Source organism: Lipophrys pholis (assembly GCF_963383615.2).
Source record: "Lipophrys pholis genome assembly, chromosome: 4".
Taxonomy (NCBI): Eukaryota; Metazoa; Chordata; class Actinopteri; order Blenniiformes; family Blenniidae; genus Lipophrys; species Lipophrys pholis.
In genome coordinates, this window is record NC_137637.1 from 4,149,470 (window position 1) to 4,173,152 (window position 23,683).

The window sequence follows — 23,683 nt, forward strand, 5'->3', positions numbered from 1 at the left end:
ACGCACAAGACTCAGCAGATTTTACTGTTAAAGTCATTTGGTTAAAGGTGTGTGAACAGCCTCTAAAGCAGGTTTCAGTTTGTTAATAACTTCATCAAACATTTCAGGGCAAACGTTTCTATTGTTTCACCACAAAAAATCATTGATCCAGTTTTTTTATTTTTTTTTTTAATTCACTCCTGCTCAGCTTTACAAATCTATGTTTGCACTACTTTTACAATTGTTTTCATTTTGCACTATGACGGATTATTTGCTTTAACAAGAGATGGTGTGAAAAATTCTATCACAGATGATTACTTAAATGTCTAAAGTTACTAAAACAAAGGGAGACTTTTTGTTTTCACTGTCAGCCTTCATAAACACTCAGCTGCAAAGCTTTAATATCACAACATTTGATAAGCCGTTTGAGAAGAGAAAATATCTACCAGTCAAGATGAATAATGTTAAAAAGGTTGAGAAGTTTGCTGGTCTACAGTTTTAAACATATCGAATAATGACGTTTCGTTATTTCACCTCCATATTTAAAACCCCTGCAGCTGTTTTCCTTCATTTGTCTCCACACCTTTTTGATCAAATGAAGGATTGAGCCAACAAGACGCATCAAAAGGAAGAAGTCCTCCAGTCTCGGTCTTAATGAATATGTCTACGAAGCGTCACCACAGGTTCAGACACAGCACAGGTTGGATGTCGGCCTCTGCTTCGCTCTGACGGAGTCCTCGCACTCTCATTTTGGTCTTGAAGGTGTCGTTTTAAACCTTTCTAAGGCTGCTACACACAAATTTCAGCCATTGCAGACAGAAGGTAGCAATCATTGGAGAAACAGAGCCGAATCGCTGGTCTTGGCTCTATCGATGGTCCTACGTCACCCAGTGAGACTAGTTCAAGGACGGCCGTTGTCATGGCGACCAAAAACAAAATGCAATAAAATTCAGACAGTGTCAGATACTTGGGGCGATGGTGACTGCAGCTGAGACCTGTTTGTTACGTTTACATGCGGTGTGTTTTGTTGGAAAATGAGACCATAACAGTAAACGCTCACGTAAAATGCTTCATCCCAAGTTGTCTTCTCCTTCTGAGCCACGACCGCGTCCATATTTTCCTCCTTCTCTTAGATTTTGCATTTCTCTCCAAACACACAAGTGACACAACGCTGAGGCTCCATTCATGTTTGTGTTTAGGATGTGTTACTGTTGTGTGATCGGGTATCATTGCAGAATCACGTCGACTCACATCACTGTAGGCTGCGATTCAGTTTGCGTTTTCTTCGTGCGATCTGCACACAGGAAACTTCATGTCGTGGCCTAAAGTTTATTAGAGTGGTGCTGTAGAGTGTGGTGGGCTGTGAAGTTTAAAGATTGTTAAGATCGTCTGCAGGAGAATTTAGAGCTCATTAACACGTCCTAATTTTTACCTCCATCAACGAATGTTGGGGCGGCAGGTGGTGTATTTGCCTGTGTGTATTTATTTATTGGTTTGCATGCATGTATTTGACCAACTTTTCTCAAAAACTACTGACCCGAATTGCATGAAATCTTCAGGGATGATTTGTCATCATCGAAGGACTGAGCCATTAGATTTTGGGACGTTAAGGGTTAACCATTTCTGAATAAATCCCCAAAACTGTGAAAAATGTCCCATACAAAGCGGATGAGAGAGGCCCCTCATGGAGGAGATCAGCGTCTGTTGCCATGGAGACGCTCCCAGCTCAGAGTTTCACAGTGATTTTGCTACCTGACAGGCTAGTTAGCATCGAGTTATTCTAAAGTCAGCATTTAAAAAATACATTTATTATCTTTCACGTGATGTGATGGAGTGATGTTCACGTGTTCACTTCACGTGTTGAAGGCAGAAAAAGCGTCGGCAGAAGTTTTCCCCTCCGGGGCAGAAGAAAAGAGAGACCATGAGTCAGAGGTAGAGAAAAGAAGATAGCTTTACTATAAAGAAGGCGTCGCTAGCAGAAGTTGCAACATCTCATCATACACGCATACATGGTGAATATATTTATGCCATTTTCTGTTGAGTAGATGTACCTTACAAAAGCTGTTATTCTGCGTGTTGAAGCTCTGATACACATGGTAAAAAAAAGAGACGCTAATAAGACAGCTCGTTGAAGAAAGACGTCAAACAGCGCGCGATGAGTCGTCAACAATCCAGTCGCCAACCTGCACCGTTAAAATCGAAGACGGACGGTATGAAGAGACGCTGAAGGCTCCTCACACCACACAGAAGAACGCAGTGTGGAAATGATCATATCCCCCTTTTTTTTTTGTCTGATTAAAGAGAAATGTGCAGGTTTTCACAACCGATCTCAAAAGTCCAAAATTTGATCACTGCGTTTTGTGAACGTTCAGCTCCTGTTTCAGCTCCTGCGGTCACACAGTGAAATCACACTGCTGATTTTAGAATCGGCTTTTGTTTTGAAATAATGTTATTTATGTACGGTCAATCTGGACTTTTATTCTCATTTCTGCTAAATCTGAAAACACACTATAGGTATTTACACTGTGAACCCAGAAATAGCAGAAATGTTATTCATATTTCTTAATAGTAACAATAATTTGTTTTTTTACTCTCCAGGAAAGGAATCCTAAAATGTGTTGGTTCTTGTTTCAGGTGCGATGATCTGTAATACCTCACACCTGTAAAGCACTCCAGCTGGGGACCGGATGAAGAGGAGCACCTGAACGCAGCACGGCGGGGGAGAGGGGTGCGGGTGAAGGTTCGTAGTGACATGAAATGATTGTTGGGTGACAAACGTGACGCAGTTGGTCTCAGCACCTCAGCAGGTGCAGCTTTCAGGCCTTTTAGCAGTTTTCTGTGCGACAGACGGTTCACTGCTGCGGTTATTTACACGGTAGAGAATCAAACGTCTTCCTTCTTCACAACACAGAATCCAAACTGTCCTCAAACCAGAACCACGTATTACGACGTCGAAGGGCAACAGGAGGTGAAGGATGATTCCAGTTCATGTCCTCAGAGTGCAAACGTTAGTCAAAGCTACATTACGAAGGTGCACGACGGGCTGGAGATGCACCGTGGAGACGGGCTTTGTCTTTTATGATAAAGCGTTTTGAGGGGATTCAAGTTTGATATATTTACAACGGTGTTTTTCCTTTCTTTCAGGACCGACATGTACAGAATATATGCCAAATCATTCAGAAGCAATTCTTTTTTTTCTTCTTCTTTTTTTGTGCGTTTGAAAGGGTATGTTACATAAAATCTGAATAACAACAAAGATCAACAATAATACAACATGAGAGTACGAGAAAAGCAGCACGACGGACGGAGAAAGGTGGTGGTGTTGTGTCGTGACGTTCACAGCAGAAAAGCCAGCTGCTACAAAAACGTCTTGGACAAACTGTCCCCTTTCAGACGGGCACAGATCTGGAGACATCCTCAGTTTGGCTGTTTCTGATATGCAACAACAACAACAACAACAACAAAAAGTGTGTATAGAACAATTATTAAATTATCAACTAATATATTAATACTATCCACATCATGTAATAAATAGAAATATAAAATAAATATTTGAAATACAATGTGAGCCTAACCGTAGTTAAGATCTATTTGATTTAGCGTTGGAAGTTTTCATAGTGCCGTTGAGTAGCAGGCGGCTACGGTGTGAAAGTTTAGTAGAAAACATAAAGCAGACTGCCAACAGGTGAAATACTGAATATACGCTTTTCTCTTTCGGCCGCAAAAACAAAGTGAAGCGTTTCAAAGGTGTCTGTGAAGTCAGCGTAATAAATCTCATGCGTGAATCTTTTCACTTGTTTCTAACAACGACTCTTTTTGTCTGTAATGATTAACAAAGTGAGTTTATAAAAACTAGAAGGGAACAGGTGCCGACCCTCGTGTGAAGGTGAGTTCAGACGAGAAACCAGAGACGCACACTCACGAGGAGACCTTCACACACCGCGGGGAGTTTCAAGTCTTTTTCTGTAGGTTTTTTTTTTTTTTAAATGTCTTGATCCTCGACACACGCCTGGTGTCAAGAAGTTTATATACAGAAGACATTACTGTCAGCGAGTCTGCTGGACAGAATAACACCTTAATGAAAAGCAAGAAACTCACAACATAATTCAGCTTTTCATTTGTTTTTGAATCTTCTAACAACCATGAGAAATCAAATCTGATTCAAACAGAATCTGTTGTGCTGTGAAAGCTGCAGAATGATGATACAATACTGATCAAACAGCTCAAGTTATTCCTGATAACGTTCAATGAGTTTTTTTGTTTTTTTAAGAATTTAAAAGTAGAAAGTATAGAAGTTGTGAGAATTAGACAGCTGGTGGGTGAAGGCCTTCGGACACTGAGTCCGGATGAGAAGCCGTCCGGGTTCAGTCTGCGTTGAGACGCGATGTGAATGAGGTTTTAGTCTGAACACGCCTCACAGGGTCACAGCGTCTCCTGCTGCATTCATGTCCTACGAGAGGAAAACAGACCCACTTCCTGTCTGGTTGCATCCAATGTCTCAGATTACAGGAAGCGGACGCTAATCTGAAGGGTTTGGATCTGACATTTCAACAAGTGCTGCGTCACATCTGAAGAAATGCAGGAATATTTCTTTGAATTCTCAGTTCGTTCATTTTTCCGCTCGGACATGAACGCAGCTCCAGCCTGCATGCTAACAAGGGGGTTCACCAGGTCGTGGTCTACTGCTGTTCCTCAAGCAAAACTAACGTTCCCCTCCATTTGCCCTCCCGCTCTGCTTGCACTAAAGTTACTATCATGCTCCAAAATATTTTTAGTTGATTCTTTAAAACCAAAAGAAAGAAAAAGAAACGACAGTATTCAGTACCAGCATACTGTGAAAGAGCTCGCTGCTCGTGCAGAAAACAGCTTTTCTCTCAGAAGCTATTTGAACTTCTGCACCACAGCGCAGGGTTAGAGGTAAGAAAAAGACGTCCGCCACACAGCTGAAGGCAAAGTGAATGAAAGCACGTGATTCCACTCTGCGTGTGCTCAAAAGAAACTCCGATGTGTACTTTTACTAACCTGATTCAAACCCAAGACGTGATGGAGGGGGTGAGAGTGCATAGTTTTTTGCGGGGCACCTAAAATGTGTGCCGGGGACTATTCAGCATTCGTCAAGACTGAAGAACTCGTCTACCAGCTGTGGACAAAAGGAAAATCTCTCGTTGTGTAAATATCAATATGATAAACATATCTGCCGGCATCCAGAGATCCATGGTTCAAAGCTGATATGTTGGAGGAAGCGTGTGTGTGTGTGTGTGTATGTGCGTGTGTGTGTGTGCGTGTGTGTGTGTGTGTGTGTGTGTGATGTCTGGAGCAGAAGGAAAGAGAAAGAAAAGCCTGTAAAGCTCGTTGAAGCCGACAGATGCTGACAGCCGCCCTGAAGACACAAGTCGAGTCTGTGTGTGTGTGTGTGTGTGTGTGTGTGTGTGTGTGTGTGTGTGTGTGTGTGTGTGTGTGTGTGTGTGTGTGTGTGTGTGTGTGTGTGTGTGTGTGCGTGTGTGTGTGTGTATAGGTGTGGGTCGGGCGGCAGGACGCAGAGGAAACTGAGCACTTTGTCCAAACATCACCTGCGTGGGTTCTCGCTCGCAGCTGCAAACTAAAGTAAAGGCTTGTGGTTTGACTCCACTGTTGGTCCAGACAGGCCGTTCTCCTGCCGTCTCCGCTGTGTGTTAGTGTCTGCTGTGTGGGGCTGTGGTTGCTCGTAGCGGCCTCCGGGGGGAGCTACAGAGTTCCAGCGCTGCGCCGCTATGCGAGCGAGTAGATGGCGTTGACGGGCGAGGTGGCCTCGGAGCTCTCATTGCCCTCCGTCTCGTCCTTGTCCTTCTTCACCGTGTACTGGCCGATGAAGGAGCCGTCCTCATTGAACTGGCCGTCGCCGCCCTCGCCATAGTCCACCAGGCTGTCGTCGCTCTCCTTCACGATGCCGTCCAGAGACGTCTGGCTGCCCTGCAGGGGCTTGTTGTCCTCGTCGCTGCTGCAAAGGTGAAAGAAGAGGAAGTGAGAGGAGACAGTGGCGCCTCGGCTCAGAGTCCAGGAGGCAGGAGGTCACACGCTGGTTAAAAAGCAGGAAGTGAAGGTTAAAGAAATGACCAAACATTTAAGGAAACCAGAGCTGGTTAGAATCATGTTAGATCATCTCTGTTGATGTTAGTTTTGGGGGAATTATTTCCTGAAAGGATAGGTTTGAATTCACACTGATACAGTCCTCACATGTAATCCTAATCTAAATCCTAACATGGCTGAAGATTAGTTTTAGCATCTGCTTTTTCAATGAGTTCAGATGTTTTTGTTTTCACTGAACTCATTACATTCAACAGGAACAAACCATGTTCATGACTGTCCTTAAGCTTTATCCCCTTGTTTTTCTACATCTAACTCACCCTGCTCCTCTTGCTCAGGGAGCCACAGAGGGAATTGGACCTGCGACTCTCTGAACATGAGCTCACAGATCAATCCAAACCTATCCTTTCAACAGGAGATTCATTCTGCAGCATTCAACCTCAAGGTTTCTCCAGAAACTTTATTCAACTTCCCTCAGATTGTTTTCAGTTTAAAACTAGCTGCAGTAAACAGTGATCAGCCGTAACATTATGACCATCCAACTGCTTCCTTCCTGGGACCACATGTGATTGATTGAAGACACTGGAAACAGCTTTCCATTTCTACCACCTCAGGATTGAGACGATCGCTGTCAGAGGTCATAATGTTATGGCTGATCCATGTATATATTGTTCGTCTTCTCCAAGCCCTGAACATGTAGCATACAAAACATGCACGTTTTAAACCTTTACACCATTAGACATTTTCCAAGCAGCAATCATTTCTTCCCCAAAACCTGCTCTTCTTCAAATAAATGTGCAAATCCGCAGAACTTGGTAGTGAAGATAAAAAGAGAGAAACACAGTAGTAAACATTGATATTTAAAGATTTGCAAACGCATGCTGAACCGTGGCCATACTCTGCCATGAGATCTGGATCTCAGTTCAGAGCAGGCTGCGCGTCTCCTGACGGACTCCAGCAGGACGTCCTTCATGCAGGGCGAGTGGCTCTGCAGGAGCATCAGCTCCCCTCTGGCAGGTCAAGCTCGCAGCATCGCAGCAGGGAGATGCATTGAGAGGATGCAGCAGTGAGGAATTATTCTGCAGGACTCATCGTGTCTGCATGTCAAGATCAAACGTCTTCTGATTGTGTCTGGAGGAGGGAATCTACCCTGCAGCTTCTCACAGTCCTCATGCTTCATGCCTCGTTAAAGATATTCCTCTGGTTTATCATGTAGATTCATCAGACTTCAGGATCGGCTCAGTTCCAAACTTCAGGATTTGCTTTCCTTCCCAGAAAATTGCAGTCAACCAGAAATGATAGTGTGGGAAACGCTTCAAAATGGAGACCATATTTAGGTGTCAGGTCAATGAAACCAGGAGGATCCACTGTATTTATTTAAGAAAACTGTCTGCATTTTAAGAGTTAACCTAAAATGAAAAGAGAATTCCAGGATGACTGAGAATATAACCAAACGACGCTCATGACAGTCAAGCAGAGTGTGAGGCTCTGTTTACACAACGATGTTTCAAATGAAAACATTTTCTATTCCAAAAGGTTTTCCGTTCACTCGGCAACTTTTTGAAAACGATGTAGTTAGCATGCCAGGCCAGGAGTTGGCGCTGTTGGTTGCTTTTGTAATGAAACCACACGCACATGCTTATGGAGATCAAAACACTTTAAACATTACCAATGGGAGGACATGGACATTTGTATGGACAGACGACCAAGTTAGGTTGTTATTCCGGTGACTATCAACTCTCAGGTCGAAACGTCCACACAGGAAACATCTGTGAGAGCTAATCTAAATGATGTAGTACATATGCCAGTCCTTTAGGTGGCGCTGTAACGCTGCCACAGAAATACATTAGGAACAGAGAAGAAGACACGGAGCCTGCAAAAATGGAAAAATCAACAAAACCATCATCTGGCCTTCTTAAAGCGACAAGCATCAGTAGCTTCCGCAGCTCGACCTGGAGCAGGTGGACGTGACAGCGCGGAGACGGTTGCGGGGATATCGGGCAATGACATCATCATTTTCAGCAAATGTGTGTCTTTCCCTTCCACACGTCAAAGAAGACATTTTCAAATGCCTCTACTGTGTTTTAAAGAAAACGGCTGCTAAAACACCGCAACGTGCGAAAAGCAATGCGGCTACACCAAACGGCGTTGTTGTGTGGACGGGGCCTAAAACTAGGACAACGTGGACTTGGGAGTCATGACACTCTGGAGGCAAACACTGTTGTCAGAAACTTCCACCTTGGGAGCCTTTTTCAAAAAGATCTGTTTTTTTAGCTCCAAGCACCGTTTCCTCCAAAACATGACGAAGGTTTTGCGTTTTCACTTGAGAGCGTTGTCGTGCAAACAGGGCCTCAACGTTAGCCTCGTGAAAAGACGCAGTTCCAGTGTAACAAAGTCACAGATGAAATGTTGACTGGTGATTTCTCTTGATGTGGCCCTGATGAGCTACTTTACAACTGTAAAGTCTAACCCGGACAAAAGAAGATAACAGCTGGGTAAAACGTATGGATGCTGATTTTTCTTTTTTCTTTTTGAGAGGAAAAATCTGAGCGGTGATGATGAGCTGCAAACTGGATGTGAAATCAAACTGCTGCAGAGCAGAAAGACACATCACGTCTCTCAAGATAATGAGCGTGGAGCCTTCAGGATGTCGGCCTGACCGGATGTCATTCTTTCACCAGACCAGGAGCTCCGGAGAGCCTTTTATTTCTGCAGGGCGGGTCGGAGAATGATTCAATCATCTGATTAGAGGGATTGTTGCAGGAGGGCAGAGGTGGGAGTGAGTTACAGATAATCTCTGCTTTCTAACAAAACCTAAACCTGAGTGGAGAGTCCGGTACAGATTCATGTTACTTTCTATCACACGGGGAGGAGGAGAAAGAGGATTTTCTGAGAGCGGGGTGAGGAGGAGGAGGACGCAGGTGGGGAGAGAAGATGCTCTTTGTCTTTCATACCTTTCAAGAGATCTTTGGGCCAATGGAGAAAATAAATCCACAGAGAAAAGGGACACAGACACAAGGTGGGGTGGACAGAACAGAAAGACACACGTGAGACAGATGGAGAATCAAACATGCTGAATAAACAGATTCTGAGCTCAACATCAGAACAGCGTGAGGAAGGAGCTCCAGTGGTACGGCGTGGGCGACCATGTCGGAATCCAACCCGTGGCTCCTGTTTCAGGAGGTTAATAGTGACTGACAGTGGCAGAAGAGCACGACGTGTTTCTACACTTCATGGCTGAATGGAGTCGTGTGATTGGTCAACATCAGCTCAGGTGTGCAGGAGTGAGAGGATGAAACCTCGTCCAGGTGTTTTTAACACTGACAGAGGGTTTTTCACAGCAAAGTGATGATGGGTTTAGTAGAACTGTGTGGACGACCTCTGACCTCAGCGGAGAGCCTGAGATGTTTCACTTGCCTTCAGGTGGCGCCGGAACTTTTAACCCTCTCCTTTCAGGGTGTAAACTCGTCATCTCACAGCGCTCTGCAGCCTCTATCAGTCAAAACACTCAAGGCAAATGTTTAAAATTACTCAGTTATTTTTTTACTGATTTATTAAGAAATTAGGTTTTAATAAGACAGAATCTTATGAAACAATAAAATACACTAAAGTGTTGCACATATAACTGTAGGCTGAAATACTGTATAACAAAGTACCTCACGTAAAGCCTCTAACTGGAATATTTTCTTCATTTTGCTTTTAATGAAATAACAATGAAATGCTCCAATGTTTGTAAAAGCTGCACAGTGGTGAACTCTCTGTACACTTCTGCAATATAATATGTTACAAATCATCGCTGTTTTGAGAATTGTTATCTCATACATGCTCATCCAGTCATTCGATTGGTGCTGATGATATACTAGATATTTGCATAAAATGTGGCTTATTGTGTGTATTTGAAGAGCAGTTATCCAATCATTCAACACGCCAACACACAGTATCTCCCCCAGGATAAAGTGAAAGTATGAACATTTAAATGTCCTCTACGTAACCGTGCCAAGCAACTCTGAGTTATCGGTTATCAGCAGATCTTCCTGATCCTCGCCGGGAGCTTTGCTGTAATCATGCAGCGGAGATTAAATCTGCTCGTAGTGCCTCTCATGCTTTCTGTGGAATTCACCGTCATCATGCACAAAAACTCCAGTGAACACAGCAGCAGCTGCCTGAACAAACTGCTTTCCAACAACTTGGCTGCTGCCAAGCAGCTCAACAGTTAACGAGTTACAGATCCAGGTCTGAGAAATGGATTGATCTTCAGTGATCATTTCCCAAACAAGCAGGAGAAAACTGGGGAACTCGTGACGTTTTTCTACAGTTTGGACTATTTTGTAAATCCAAGACTACACAAGTAGTTGTTTTTTGGTTTTCTTGGATCATTAGGGTGTTTGTTCTGTCCTCCAAATGTTCTCCGGTTGTTTGTGGCTTCAGTAGGTTTTCTTAAGGGAGTCAAACGGAGCCAAACGTAGATCAGCAGCCCGGCGTCCTCGCCGCAGCCTGCATTGATTTCCCCGGCGGACCGCGCTATTTAAATGTCAGCCGGCAAACGAAAAACAATGCAATTAACCTCCAGAAGGGTGAAAAACATGTTTAGGGCCCCAACTGGCCAAAAAGACCTCCGGGAAGCAGCTGATCCCTGAAGAGCTGGTGTGGTGATGGAGGTGTGTCACTCTGTAATGTGAAGTCTTTAGGTAGTGACTTTTATTCAGACTAATGTCACTGTCTCATCGCCCTATAAAGGCTGATTCTATCCACTGCATGAAAGTACTAATGTTTTGCTTAAAATGAAATGAAATTGATTTAAAATGCTGCAGCAAGAGTCCTGACAGGAACCAGTGGGAGGTCACGTCACTCCAATACGAGCTTCTCTTCATTGGTTCCTGTTAAATCCAGAAGAGAATCTAAAATTCTTCTTTTAACCTGTGAAGCTCCTAACAACCAGAATCCATCGTGTCTTAAAGAGCTGTTGGTCCCATATTACCCCACAACCGTGACTTATGTTACAATTCAGAAGTTTCAATAACAATTTAGCATGGCAAACATTTCATTATATTTCCGGCTGTTTTTGTACTTGAATTTAGAGGTTTTAAGTTTCTGTCTCAGCATTTTTTTGGGGACAATTTTTACATTTAAGCTGTTTTAACCATTTTGGCTTATTTGTAAAGCACTTTTGTGGCTTTTTTTTCCCCCGATGTTTTTAAGCAATCCTAAGTCATTTAAAGGTTTTTTCTACAGCAGTTTTAACAGTTTTTCCCCGATTCAGTTCCTTTTCTAAAAGCTCTTTTCAGTCAAGAGTTAAAATTCTTTTTGAAAGTGACTTTGTGTGCGTAGATAATATGAAGAGAAGATCAAATGTTTATTTAGGTGGAATTTTGTGAAACGTTCATGGAGCCACTACAGAGGGGCGCAGGTTGCAGACCCCTGCCTCGACCCCGAGCAGAACAGCAGAAGGTCACATGAGGATGATTTGTATTGAGTTGTTTCCGCAGAGTTTGACTCCCTTAAGGAACCACAGCTCGTCCCGTCCTCATCAGCCCGATGTTAGCGCCTCCCTACAAACACTAAAGCAGCTCATTTCCACTCATCGTACTCACAGCAGGGATAAAACTCAATTCACTCGTTTGACCAAAAAGTCAACAATACAGGCTGATTGTCCTGTTTGGTCTCCCAAATACAAAGCTCATCCAGCTCCGTCTCACAGCCCCCCAAACCCCCCACCCCCCAATCCCCTCCCCCAGACCCCCCACCTCCGAGGAAACATCCGCTTCCCCCGACATGCGCAGGCCAAGAGAGATGCCGAAACCAAAGTACCTGTTCTCGTTCTCGTTCCTGTCATGGACAGACGACCCATTTCAGCGGTGGGAAGAGAGAGGACAAGACGTGAGGAATCATGGGAGGACAGTGAGGGAGAGAGGAGGGAGAGAGGACACACACACACACACGCACGCACGCACGCACGCACGCACGCACGCACACACACATACATACACACACACAGCTGAGGGATGGAGTCCCAGCTCGGGTGTTAATATTCCGCTTTATTAATAAAGAATACAGGATCTTACACACTATCGGGTGGATATTAAATTAAACACACTCAGGTGAGAATCACTACTGATAGCACCTCTATCACACTCATACAGAGACGTCTCTTCAATCGTAAAGCCTGCCGTGTCAGTCATTTTATAGAAGCGGAGAGCTGCCTCACCTTAAAGTACAGTATGCATTAGTACATTCTCTCATGATAGTCTGAATAACAGAAAAGACGTCGGTATTATCCTGCTGTCTTTTCATCGGTGGGATCAGAGGTGGATAATGACACTTTTCTCAGATCCTACAAAGTCTGTAATAAACAGTAAAAAGCTGCAGAGCCGCTCTCACACAGCCACGTTAGAACATGATCAACATGTTGTTAGCAAAGTGGACGGCAGGAAGAGAAAAGAAACACAGACTCGTTCTTCGTAAAGAAGAACGAGACCGAAGAGATCAGTGGGACCTGGAAGGAGCAGAAGAAACATCTCTTACCAACACATTGTGCAGCACGTGATAATAAAACACTGGAGAGACGTGGCCTCTCACACACACGCACACGCACACGCACACGCACACACACACACACACACACACACACACACACACACACACACACACACACACACACACACACACACACACACACACACACACACACACACACACACACACACACACACACACACACACACACACACCGAGACAGATCAACACAGACTTGTTCTGAGATTTTCTCTGTTTTGTTTTTTAAACTCTGTTGTCGTTTCCCCACCAGATCTATCGGATCCTGATTCCTACAACCATGTCTTTGTTAACTGTAACTGTGAATTACTCCAGCTTCATAACCAATGTAAAGACAAAGCGCAGCGTCTGCTATCAGCAGATTTCTGTAGCTGTGATGTTGTAAATACCCTCTGACATGAAGACAATATGAGTGAAACAGGTGTAATCACTGAAAAGGGGTCAGCTGCCCTCAGTCCTGAGCACCTTGCAGCTCCTAACGGGAATGTGGCCAAGCAGGTCACTTTAACAGTGAGTTTAAACATTGAAAAGATGCTGTGTGGTGTGACATTCATCATCAGATGACACAAAACTTTTCATCAACATGTGTTTAATGCTGATATCAGAGCGAGTCAGAGTCCTGTTCACTGTGCCGTGTGATCAGATGTGATGGATTTCCTTCAAAATGAACTCTGATGGTGAAGATGCTCCATGACGCCTGAACTCACAATGCTGCACCCGGCAACAAAAATACAACTGGAAAGGAACAAAGACTCCCTTTTTAAGTATCGGGTATCTGTTCTAATCCTGCAGCAGAATTAAACTACGTCACCTGGAACACATCCTGCTCACTAAAACGCGGCTTTTACAGCTTATTGATACTTACTGGTAATCAAAGGATCCATCCTGGTCTTTCTGATCCACTGGGTCCAAAGGAAGATCTTTTTTGTCACGCACTAATAACAGAAAAGGAAAAGTCACATTTACAGTGTGCAGTATAAACAGAAGAGAATCGGTTTGAGAACAAGATCACTCTGTTAATCAATTAACACGTGAATTCCTTCTTTTTACCCCCATTTATCTTCTCATTCTGGAGGTTAGTCTGCCGTATACACGCACGCACACAAGCACACACACACGCACGCACGCACGCACGCACACACACACGCACACGCACACACACACACACACACACACACACACACACACACACACACGCACACAAAAGTGTCTGACTGAACCAGAGATGTTGTTTTTATTCCAGCTGCTGGTCTTGAGGTGAACTTTCACTGATTCACTGACTTCACACTGTTTATTATCTTTTTGAATGACAGAATATGTTTGAAGAATAATGTAATGTGGATTAGAAAAGCAGTGCAGCTTTTGTGGGAGAGATGAACACGCCTGTGAGAGTTATTCAATTAGACGCTGTTAAATAAAGCCTCTTCAGCTCTTCGGTCAAAAACCAAAACATGTTTTAGTCTCAGGAAACTGCTTTATCTTGGTCAGTAGTTGCCATCTTTTCCTTCTCGGTGTTAGTTGAAAACTTTAATGCGTCACACTTGAGCACCTACCAAGACATTTCGCGATAGCAGTCACGTATCCACCACCTAGGCATTATAAAAACTGTAAGACATTAAGACAGCTCTGACTGAGAGGGAAAGACCAGGATGTTCTGCTTCTAGTGGGGGAGTAATGAGAGACGTTGCTGCCTGTGGATGTGGAGCTGTCGGTCGAGTTGCCAGCTGCTGTTTGTCTTTCACACTGTGATGATGACCTGCAGCTTCTCTTTTCTCAGCCAATTCATTAATAACCAAATCTGTTTGGTTTTCTGCCACCATTAAATCACTTGTTTTTAAAGACACAATAAAGTGAGGGATTTCAATCCAAGTGCATCACGCAACAGAAATGCATCAGTGACACGTTAGATAGCACAGATTACCACACAGATTACCATGGTTTAAAGAATTTCAACTTTCAACATATGTGACTAACATGGTAACATAGTCCTAGACATTACAGCTCCTGGACAACCATCAAATATCACATCAAATTCTGAAAATAACAACCAAACATCATTTAAACTTTTTCAATTATTCCAAAATAATCCAGTACACCTTCCTGAATCATTGCAAAAAAAGTGCTGAAATGAATCCAAACATTTGGTGCAATGTTGAATAATATTGTACTGTTGCTTCTTTCGATAATTAAAAGTCAACTTTCATTACTATTTGCTTCTTTGGCAGCATTGCGAACCCCGGAACATGAATGTTATCAATCTTACGGCTCGTGAGCCAAATCCAGCCGCCGTATAACCTCGTGAAGTTCGGCTTGGACTTTAGCTTTATACAAAATGGGTTTGTACATTGATTTGTGATGCATTTCAATCAAGGGCATGAATCAGTGCAGCTTTGTCTATTTGCTCGAACTTTACACTTCAAAGACTTTTGACATCCCAGACACTCAAAAACAAGAACAAAACAAAAAACAATCAGCAAGTAGATCTGAAACTGAAGTGAAGCATGTCCATGTATTAAAGTAAAAATAAATATGTAAAATACCTGCAATTGGGGAAATGTAGTTTTGAAAGAGGAGTTTTAAGGCCTTACCCGGGTATTTGCCCCCACGACTCCTCTTGATGAAGCAGACGATGAGGAGGATCAGAATGATCAGGGCGATGGCACACATCAAGCCAATGAACCAGCCCTGAGTGGCTATGTCCACCTGGTCTATGTAGGCTGCACACACACACACACACACACACACACACACACACACACACACACACACACACACACACACACACACACACACACACACACACACACACACACACACACACACACACACACACACACACACACACACACACACACACACACACACACACACACACAGAAGAGGGAGCACAGAGTGGAAACAGACGTTAACACAGTCTGTTCTCATCCAGAGTCCAGCAGACGTCGACAGCTCAGAACCATCAGGTCATTAAAGCTCCAGGTTTCCCAGGACACAACAACAACAAGCTGTTTGTCTTTTATTCCGTGACACAGATTCTGTAGATCCTGATGTCAAAAGAAGGACGGAGTCTGTGGTGTGAAGGTCAGTGTTGCTGTCAATATGGTCAACCACCAGAAAAAAGATGTTCTGAACAGTGTGTGTGCGTGTGTGTGTGTGTGTGTGTGTGTGTGTGTGTGTGTGTGTATGTGTGTGTGTGCGCGTGCGTGCGTGCGTGTGTGTGTGTGTGGAGTAACGACATTGACCTCATGTTCAGACTGCTGTGAACACCCAGCAGCAACTGCTAACACAATGAGGCTGGTGTCAAATTACAAGGTTCTGTTGGGAGACAGACATGGGGAGAGCTGACCAATACGAAGAAGGTGATCAGCATTAAAGAAATACAAACACATTTATGAAGCAGATAATGAACTGAGTTCAGTGTTGTTGTGCTTTGCAGCTCATCATTATAAACAGGACACAAATATCAGCTCCTTTTGTATGAAGACCAAATTTCCTGACAGCTATCATTCTGGATACGATCGTCGAGGGTTGTGTGAAAAAAGGAGAAGACCAGAACTATTCTTGTGTGTTTCGTTTTAATCATGTACTGTTCACTATTAGCATGGGACTTCTCCTTTTTTTGAATAACATGTTGTGGTAATTGTGTCCAAGACTGAAATGGATCAGCTTAAAAAAATGAAATCATAGAACTGAAAAATTGTACAATTTGAGCTAACACTTACAACTTTAGTCATCTTTATGTCTACTGTTCCTCCTCCCAGAGGTTTCTTCATTGTTTTATTGACAATAAACTAGATAGTAAAGTGACTCACAGCCCCACCCTGTGGCACACACGGTTATTACAAGGGATTCCATATATGTGGTTGTCAGAGATGAAACCATGAGTGCTGTTTGATTGTTTTTGAAAGTTTTGAAAAGTAAACCCCTGAAATAAAATGCTTCAGTGGTATTTGGCAGGCAGATCGGGCTACTGCCGATACTGTGAGTGACCACGCTGCGCTCCAGCAGCTCACCTGGTAGATCAACCAGCAGCTCACCTGGAAGATCAACCAACAGCTCACCTGGTAGATCAACCGGCAGCTCACCTGGTAGATCAACCAGCAGCTCACCTGGTAGATCAACCAGCAGCTCACCTGGTAGATCAACCAGCAGCTCACCTGGTAGATCAACCAGCAGCTCACCTAGTAGATCAACCAACAGCTCACCTGGTAGATCAACCAACAGCTCACCTAGTAGATCAACCAACAGCTCACCTGGTAGATCAACCAGCAGCTCACCCAGTAGGACCCTAATGTCACGGGACCAGGTGTGGGCTCACCTGGTTTGGTCTTAAAGGTGAAAGTTTTGCTGCTGACGCTGTTGAGCTCATGCGAGTAAACCCTCAGGTGGTACGTGGCACCTGCGATCAGATCCGCCACAGTTATGGGGGGCTGTTGTTTCACCGGTACAACTTTCATCGTCTTGTCACCTTGGAAACACAAGAAAGGGGCCAATCACACGCCAGAGGAGGGTGTGACCTTCACTCCACAGGAGCTGTGCTTACCCATGAAGGTCATCACGTCACAATGAACACAATGGACTTTTTTTCTGGTTATCGCAGAGTAACTGAAGCGAATTGAGATGGAAAACAATGCAGTGCCTATCTTCCTCAATGCCCTCATAAAGGGTCATATAGTTTTAGCAGGAGCATCTTTCTGAAGCTCAGTCTGGCTCATTTTCCTCTTTTATGGCTGTGAAACTACACACTTCTCCAGAGAAAACTCATCAGAAAGTGAGGAGTGACTCTGAGGTAGAGCAGCATCTCAGACCACTGCACCTCCAGCTGACGGCGACCAGCCATGGCTCCGACTGCAGAACTGAAATGGACCACAGGAGCTGCGATGGCAAAGCATTGTTTGTCTCAATGAATCACCCAATTTCCTCTGCATGAAGTGAAAATACAACACAGCCATTGTTCCGTGCATCTTTCTGGGGAGAAAGACGTGTCAGTGGTGACATGGCTGAGCTACAAGCCCTCCTCCGAGGACGCGGTGGGAGGAGTCGTGACGCCATGCACCATGCCATCAACCGCTTCACAAGGTTCAAGTCATCCAAAGCCATGCCGTTCATACCAGCCCTCAAACCAGCCACACGCAGGAGGAGGCATGCCAGTCCTGTCCATAACACCAGTCCATCTTTGAGAAAGACCAAAGTGGAAGAGTATAACCAACAAGCGTCATCCGTTGGGAAAATAAAACCACCGACTCAACGCACATGCCTAGATGTGTACAGGGCAGCAGAACTCTATTAAATCCACATCTTAATTTAATCTGTTCATCAATCGAATCATCAAATCAAAATGACAAAGAAATGACAAAGCAGTTCAGGTCAGGTCACCCTGGCCCACTATCGAAGTTAAGCTGCTGTAGGTTTAGACTAAAGGGAGACCTTATTTGATAGGGTAAGGTTAGTACACGTCTCTCTTCAGTCAACAACTCAGCAATCTGGAGTCTCTTTCTGTTCTCTCCTCTGCTTCTCTCTGTACCTTCCTGCAGTGAAGCTGAAGTTTCACCTCCTCAGTTTCCATCCCATCAGTCCACCGCACGCTGCTGCTGCCTCCAGTTTACTGCTGCTCTCATTCTTCTCTGTCTTGTTAACTATTCTCTACACTCAACCTCCTCCCTTTGCGTTTGGTTCTGCTGGTTTCCTCCAGGTTTCTTTCTCCGGATTATAATAAAGGAAAGTGCCATGAGATGTTGGAATTTGTGGTCCATATAAAACTGAAATGAGCTTTATACTATTAATTTTCATTTCACAAATGGAAACAGTATTCCTTCCTTTCCCCCCCGACGTTCCCAGTTAGCAACGCATCATTCAAGACCCCCCATTCCTCCGACAGAGGAATCTGGACTAGTTATCCAGTAACAGTCTGAGTGGATGGATGAACAAAGGAATGATGAGGATGATGGTGGTGGTGGTGGTGTTGGGGGGGGGTGTCAGGAGCTTCCCGCCACTCTTCCTGGAAGTCGAAGCTTTCAGACTTGACCTTGGAGAGGAGGGGTGAGTGAGAGCGGTGGAAACCATTAGATCAGTCTCATCACCCCCTCTCCTCCCTCCCAACATCCATTTTTTTTTCTATTCACATTCAGACATCATTAAGAATTAAAGCCACTGCCTCAGTGCATAAAACATACCCCCCCCCCTACCACCACATCACAGATCACAGGCTTGGTATGCCTCGGAGCTCTCCAGCTCCGGAGGATGGACGCTTATAGAATCTAATGCAAAGCGAGCGGTTATAGAAGCACGGGCAGCTCCGTAGTGACACATTCATACAGCCGTTGTGAGAAACACATGCTGAGCAGCTCATTCACAGCACCGGTGCAACGACAGCCATTCAAAGCCAGGCAGCGGGTCAGCAGGAGTCCACCGGGTTAGTAGTGACGTAACCATCAGACACTTACAGACAGGAGGAGACAGAGTGAGAGCACAGACACACAGACTGTGGTAAATTCTGCTTGTACACAAATCAACACCTCGACCTTTAGCTACAAGTATCACAACCACAGCAACAAATGCTGCTGAAGGTTACTTTTGATTTCACTTCGCATTACATGCTTCTCATTGATTCAAAAAGTGACAATGTCACATTTTCGGAAAATAAAAAACAATTTCATTTCATTTCTCTTTCCTCCTTACTTTCAAACTGCTTCATCGCTCTCAGACATTTTCAAACATGGTCCTATTTTCTTTACTTTTTACTCGGCACAGTAACAAAAGTTCAACTAAGAGTCCTTCATGACGTTTTTTGAGGATTGAGGCAGAAACGCCTGCCACAGAGCTGAACTCTGGGTGAAAAACACAAGACATGAATTATTTAAGAGCAGTGATTCATTTTTTTAAATGTGATTGGAATCAAAATCCTGTTCCTTTAATTTCGGAGAAGCAGGGAAAATGACTTCTGCTGAGCAGTTTGGTGAATTACCAGATGTTTTGACACGAGTGTCTTTCACGTTCAGTCAGTAACAAAGACGTCCAGTCCAGGGTGTCAAACTCATTTCAGTCTGAGGCCCACAGACATGTGCAGACTTCCTTCTCTTTAAATGCAAAGAGGGCTGAGTGCAGTATAAAAAGAGTCTATTTAATCCAACATATTTTTACAAAAGGTTATATATATTTCATAAAGAGGTTAATATTTGAAAAGAAAACTAAAAATGTATTAAAATGGTTGCTATTTTCAAAGCCATTTCCAGGTGCTTTCTTTGAATTTTGTTGAATAAAAAAATAAATACCAGCAGAAACTGGTGAAATTCTCTCTCTTTCCCTTCAAGGATGATGTTGGTACAAACGTGTCGCTGCTCAGTTTGAATGATTTCACCTTCAATGTGTGGTTATTTTTGTTTAAAAAAAGGCTTCCTGTCATTGTTACAGAGCGAATTGGACCTTTTATGTATGTTTGACATCTCTGGTCTGGCCTTTGTCACAAGTTGGGGTTTTGACAGATTCATCATGGCGGCACTCACTTTTGAACAATTTTGGCTTCAGTTTCAAATTGATCTGGGAACCAAATAACTATGATTGTACAAACACTGGAGTCAGTGTGAGGCTCCAAAATGCCAACAACATGCTAACTTGAGAAGTTTCAGTCATTTCAGTCAGAACCAACTGTCGTGTTAGTTGGAGTGACCACGTGAACTGCTGACTGAACGGATATTGGTGGATTTGGGATCTGTTCCGCCTGCTCTCTGAAATCTGCTCTCTGCCTGATTGGCATTCCTCCGTAACGTTAACATCCTGGCAGGTTGTGTTCAGCCTTTAGAGCTTCGGACAGCTGAATGTGGGCTTGGTCTGGTTTCTTACTGTCCAGTGTGAACTCTAGCACAAACTCGCTGCTGCCGGCCGGGAAGTTGTGTCTCCAGCTGACGTTAGCGTAGTTACTGTTAGGCTCCACCGTCAGATTCCAGATCTCCAGCCCAGGGACCACTACACAGGGGGGGTGGGGGTGGTGGGAGGGGTAGAGGGGCAGTGATTGGGTGGGAGTTGTCAGGGGGAAAGGGTTAAGGGGTTGAAGGTGGGGGGTGGGGGGGTAGAGAGGGCACAGTTACAACGACCACACACTCAGTCAGACCCGTTCACTGACTTCCTTCTCACTGAGATTGATTCCAATCACAGTCCACTCAAAACCACAAGTAAGGCTCGCAGTTTCATGGATGGAAAAATCCTCTAGCAGCAAATCCCCGGAGAAATTTTCAATTCACGAAACACTAGTGATCAATGTTTACCTCTGGTTTAGAGTGGACACAAGTATCACGCGAGCTTCAACACTGCCACTATCAAGTCAAACAAGAAACGCTACCTCACTTAAAAAGATGCTGTACTACTGTATAAAACACAGTTATAAACATCTGTTTAGACAGAAAATAAAAAGAGTTTGGGTTCTCACTTCCTGACCAGGATGATAGGTGCCGGCTACATCCCAATATTCTGAAGTAATTCCCCACTTTTAGTGCAGCAGGTACAGCACAGCTTATCAGAATGCAGCCCTGATGTTGGTTCCTGTTTCGTCAGGTGGGAGAAGAAAACCTTTGGTAGCCATAAAGTGCATGCTAACGCTCAAAGAAAACACTAGAGAGAAGAATCAAGCACAATAGCATGTACCCAATACTGTCTGACCAGTACGCTTGGTGGTGACCAGCACAGGAGGCGTGGTGGTCGTGGTGGCCTCGGTAGTGGTGGTGGTAGTTGTGGGAACAGTAGTCGTAGGAGTGGTAGCAGCTGAGGTACTAATGGTTGTAGGAACGACGGTAGTAGGAGGAAGAGGAGCAAGAGGAGGAGGAGTAGGAGTGAAAGCAGAAGCCAAGGAGGCGTCGGTAAGCTCGACTACAAAGGAGGAGGAGGAGAGCACAGGGTTAAAGACAAGGCAGTAGGAAGGTAAAAGACTCACACACAGTCTGTACACAGTTTGTACACAGGCTACACACAGTGTGTACACAGTCTGTACACAGTCTGTACACAGGCTACTAACAGTTTGTACACAGGCTACGCACATTCTGTACACAGTCTGTACACAGTCTGTACACAGTCTGTACACAAGCTACCCACAGTCTGTACACAGTCTGTACACAGGCTACTAACAGTTTGTACGCAGGCTACACACAGTCTGTACACAGTCTGTACACAGGCTACTAACAGTTTGTACACAGGCTACGCACATTCTGTACACAGTCTGTACACAGTCTGTACACAGTTTGTACACAGGATACACAGTCTGTACACTCTACCAGACTCAAGTCACTAACAGTGTTTGAACATTTACGCCACAGGTTTTCAAGCTTGAGCAAAAGATAGATTTTTACAGAAATTTATCTAGAGCCTCAAAACAAGAGTTTCAAAATAAAGATAAGACAGCTTAAAAACTTTTTTTGGTTTGTTTTTTTTGGGGGGACAAACTGTAATTATTTTTCATGAAATCTGAAAACTTCAATTGTAAAACTGTGATTCGGTGACTTTGGCTGTTGTAGTTTTTGTGTAGTTCAGCTGTGTGGTTCTTTCAGTATGACCTCTTGTTCCAATTCATATAGTCACCTCCTTTAAACTGGAGGTCTCAGTCACTCTTCAAGTATTTCAACAGAAAACAGAGTGAAGACGCCACCAAGAGGACACATACTGATATTACAGCATCTCTTAAGGTTTGCTATTTCCACACATACCTCTCTTTGTGTTGTATTTATAGGCAATCTAACTGAAAAGCAACTATGATTTAAAATGATCTTATATGTTCTGATCAAAAATGAGATCTAAAGCGGATGTTATAACCTGGACCCATGAAGGTGAACTGGTTCCGGTGGTGCAGGAAAAGCCCCCAGTATTGAGTATTTCAACAGAGATCATTCTTGAATAAATAGAACTTCTGACTCCGTCAATGAAATAACCATGTGAACATTGGTACATGCTCACATGTTCAGTTGGATCTCGTTGGTTTGAATTCAGTGCTTTTAAGTCCAGTAAGCTGTGCTGCTTTAGATGTTAGAAATATACTCAGAAAACAACTGTGCAATCAGAAATATCTTTTCTTCTTGTGGTTCTCACACTGCTTTACACTTGACTGAAATGTTTATCAATGTGATCTGGAGACCTTATTGGAAAAGACTTTGTAAATGTTTTTATATTTACAATATTAAAAGTCGGGTCATGTAAAAATGTTTGATATTGTTGAGAATTCGATAATAATTGTATAACAGCGTTAAATAAAACTGCTTAAGGTATTTCACTGACTATTTAACAAGGAAAGTCTTCCAGCTGGTGAAGCTTTGCCATGTTTGGGATCCTGTGCTGCCCCCTGGTGGGGAGCAGGCTGCTTTTCCAACGAGTCAACCTGACGTCCAGTCACACCGGACCGTGGAGTTCAAATTCTAGACCCAGCTACTCGCCCAACATACTCGAACCCCACCCTCAATATATCCCAACCCCACCCTGATTATATTCCAACCCCATCCCCAACATACCCCAACTCTACCCTCAAAATATCCCAACTCCATCCCCAACATACCCCAACCCAACCACACCCCTAACGTCACTGTTAAGGAAATCTTGTTTTGTCTGATAAAGAATGATGTGTAATTTTGCAGTCGGAGTTTCCAGGATGACACGTGTCAGCACTTTTGGAACCTCTGTGCTACTTTTTGTGACCTTGAGAGTCTACAGTGCAGGAAAAAGTTGGATCTTTCTCAAAACTAATTTAAGAGACGCTCTCTGACTTCATAGTGAGACAAACTCCTTGACAATCATCCAAAGGTTGTACTGTGACTTTGTCTCTTCTTACAAGAATGATATAATAAAATTGTCAAACCTTTTAAATCACTCTCAGTCTGATTTCTGTGTATTCTGTCTCCCTGAGGTTTTTATTAGGAAATTCTCCAGACATTCACCCAACCCCACTCCCAACATACCCCAAACCTACCCCGGATTACAAGCCAACCACACCCCCAACATACCCCAAACCTACCCTGAATATAAGCCAACCCTACCCCCAAGATACCCCAACCCCACCTTCAACATCACCCAACCACACCCTCAACATACCCCAACCCCACCACTAACATAACCCAAC

General features: G+C 43.9%; 1 protein-coding gene across 22 annotated transcripts in view; it reads right to left on the minus strand.

Moving 5' to 3' along the window:
- Nucleotides 1-3,967: 3,967 nt before the first annotated feature.
- Nucleotides 3,968-23,683, minus strand: part of nfasca (neurofascin homolog (chicken) a) — a 73,567-nt gene continuing 53,851 nt past the window's right edge. For 7 of the 22 annotated variants that reach the window (XM_080461734.1, XM_080461732.1, XM_080461729.1 and 4 more), the window contains 3 exons: nucleotides 15,183-15,311; nucleotides 13,460-13,529; nucleotides 12,059-12,535 (listed from right to left, as the gene is read on the minus strand). In XM_080461734.1, the coding sequence (XP_080317860.1) occupies nucleotides 12,526-12,535; nucleotides 13,460-13,529; nucleotides 15,183-15,311 (209 nt within the window). In that variant the 3' untranslated portion in view covers nucleotides 12,059-12,525. Of the gene's footprint in view, nucleotides 5,957-12,039; nucleotides 12,536-13,459; nucleotides 13,530-15,182; nucleotides 15,312-16,912; nucleotides 17,063-20,433; nucleotides 20,557-23,683 lie in introns of those variants that run through there. The other 15 variants (XM_080461731.1, XM_080461736.1, XM_080461735.1 and 12 more) reach the window with 7 other exon arrangements.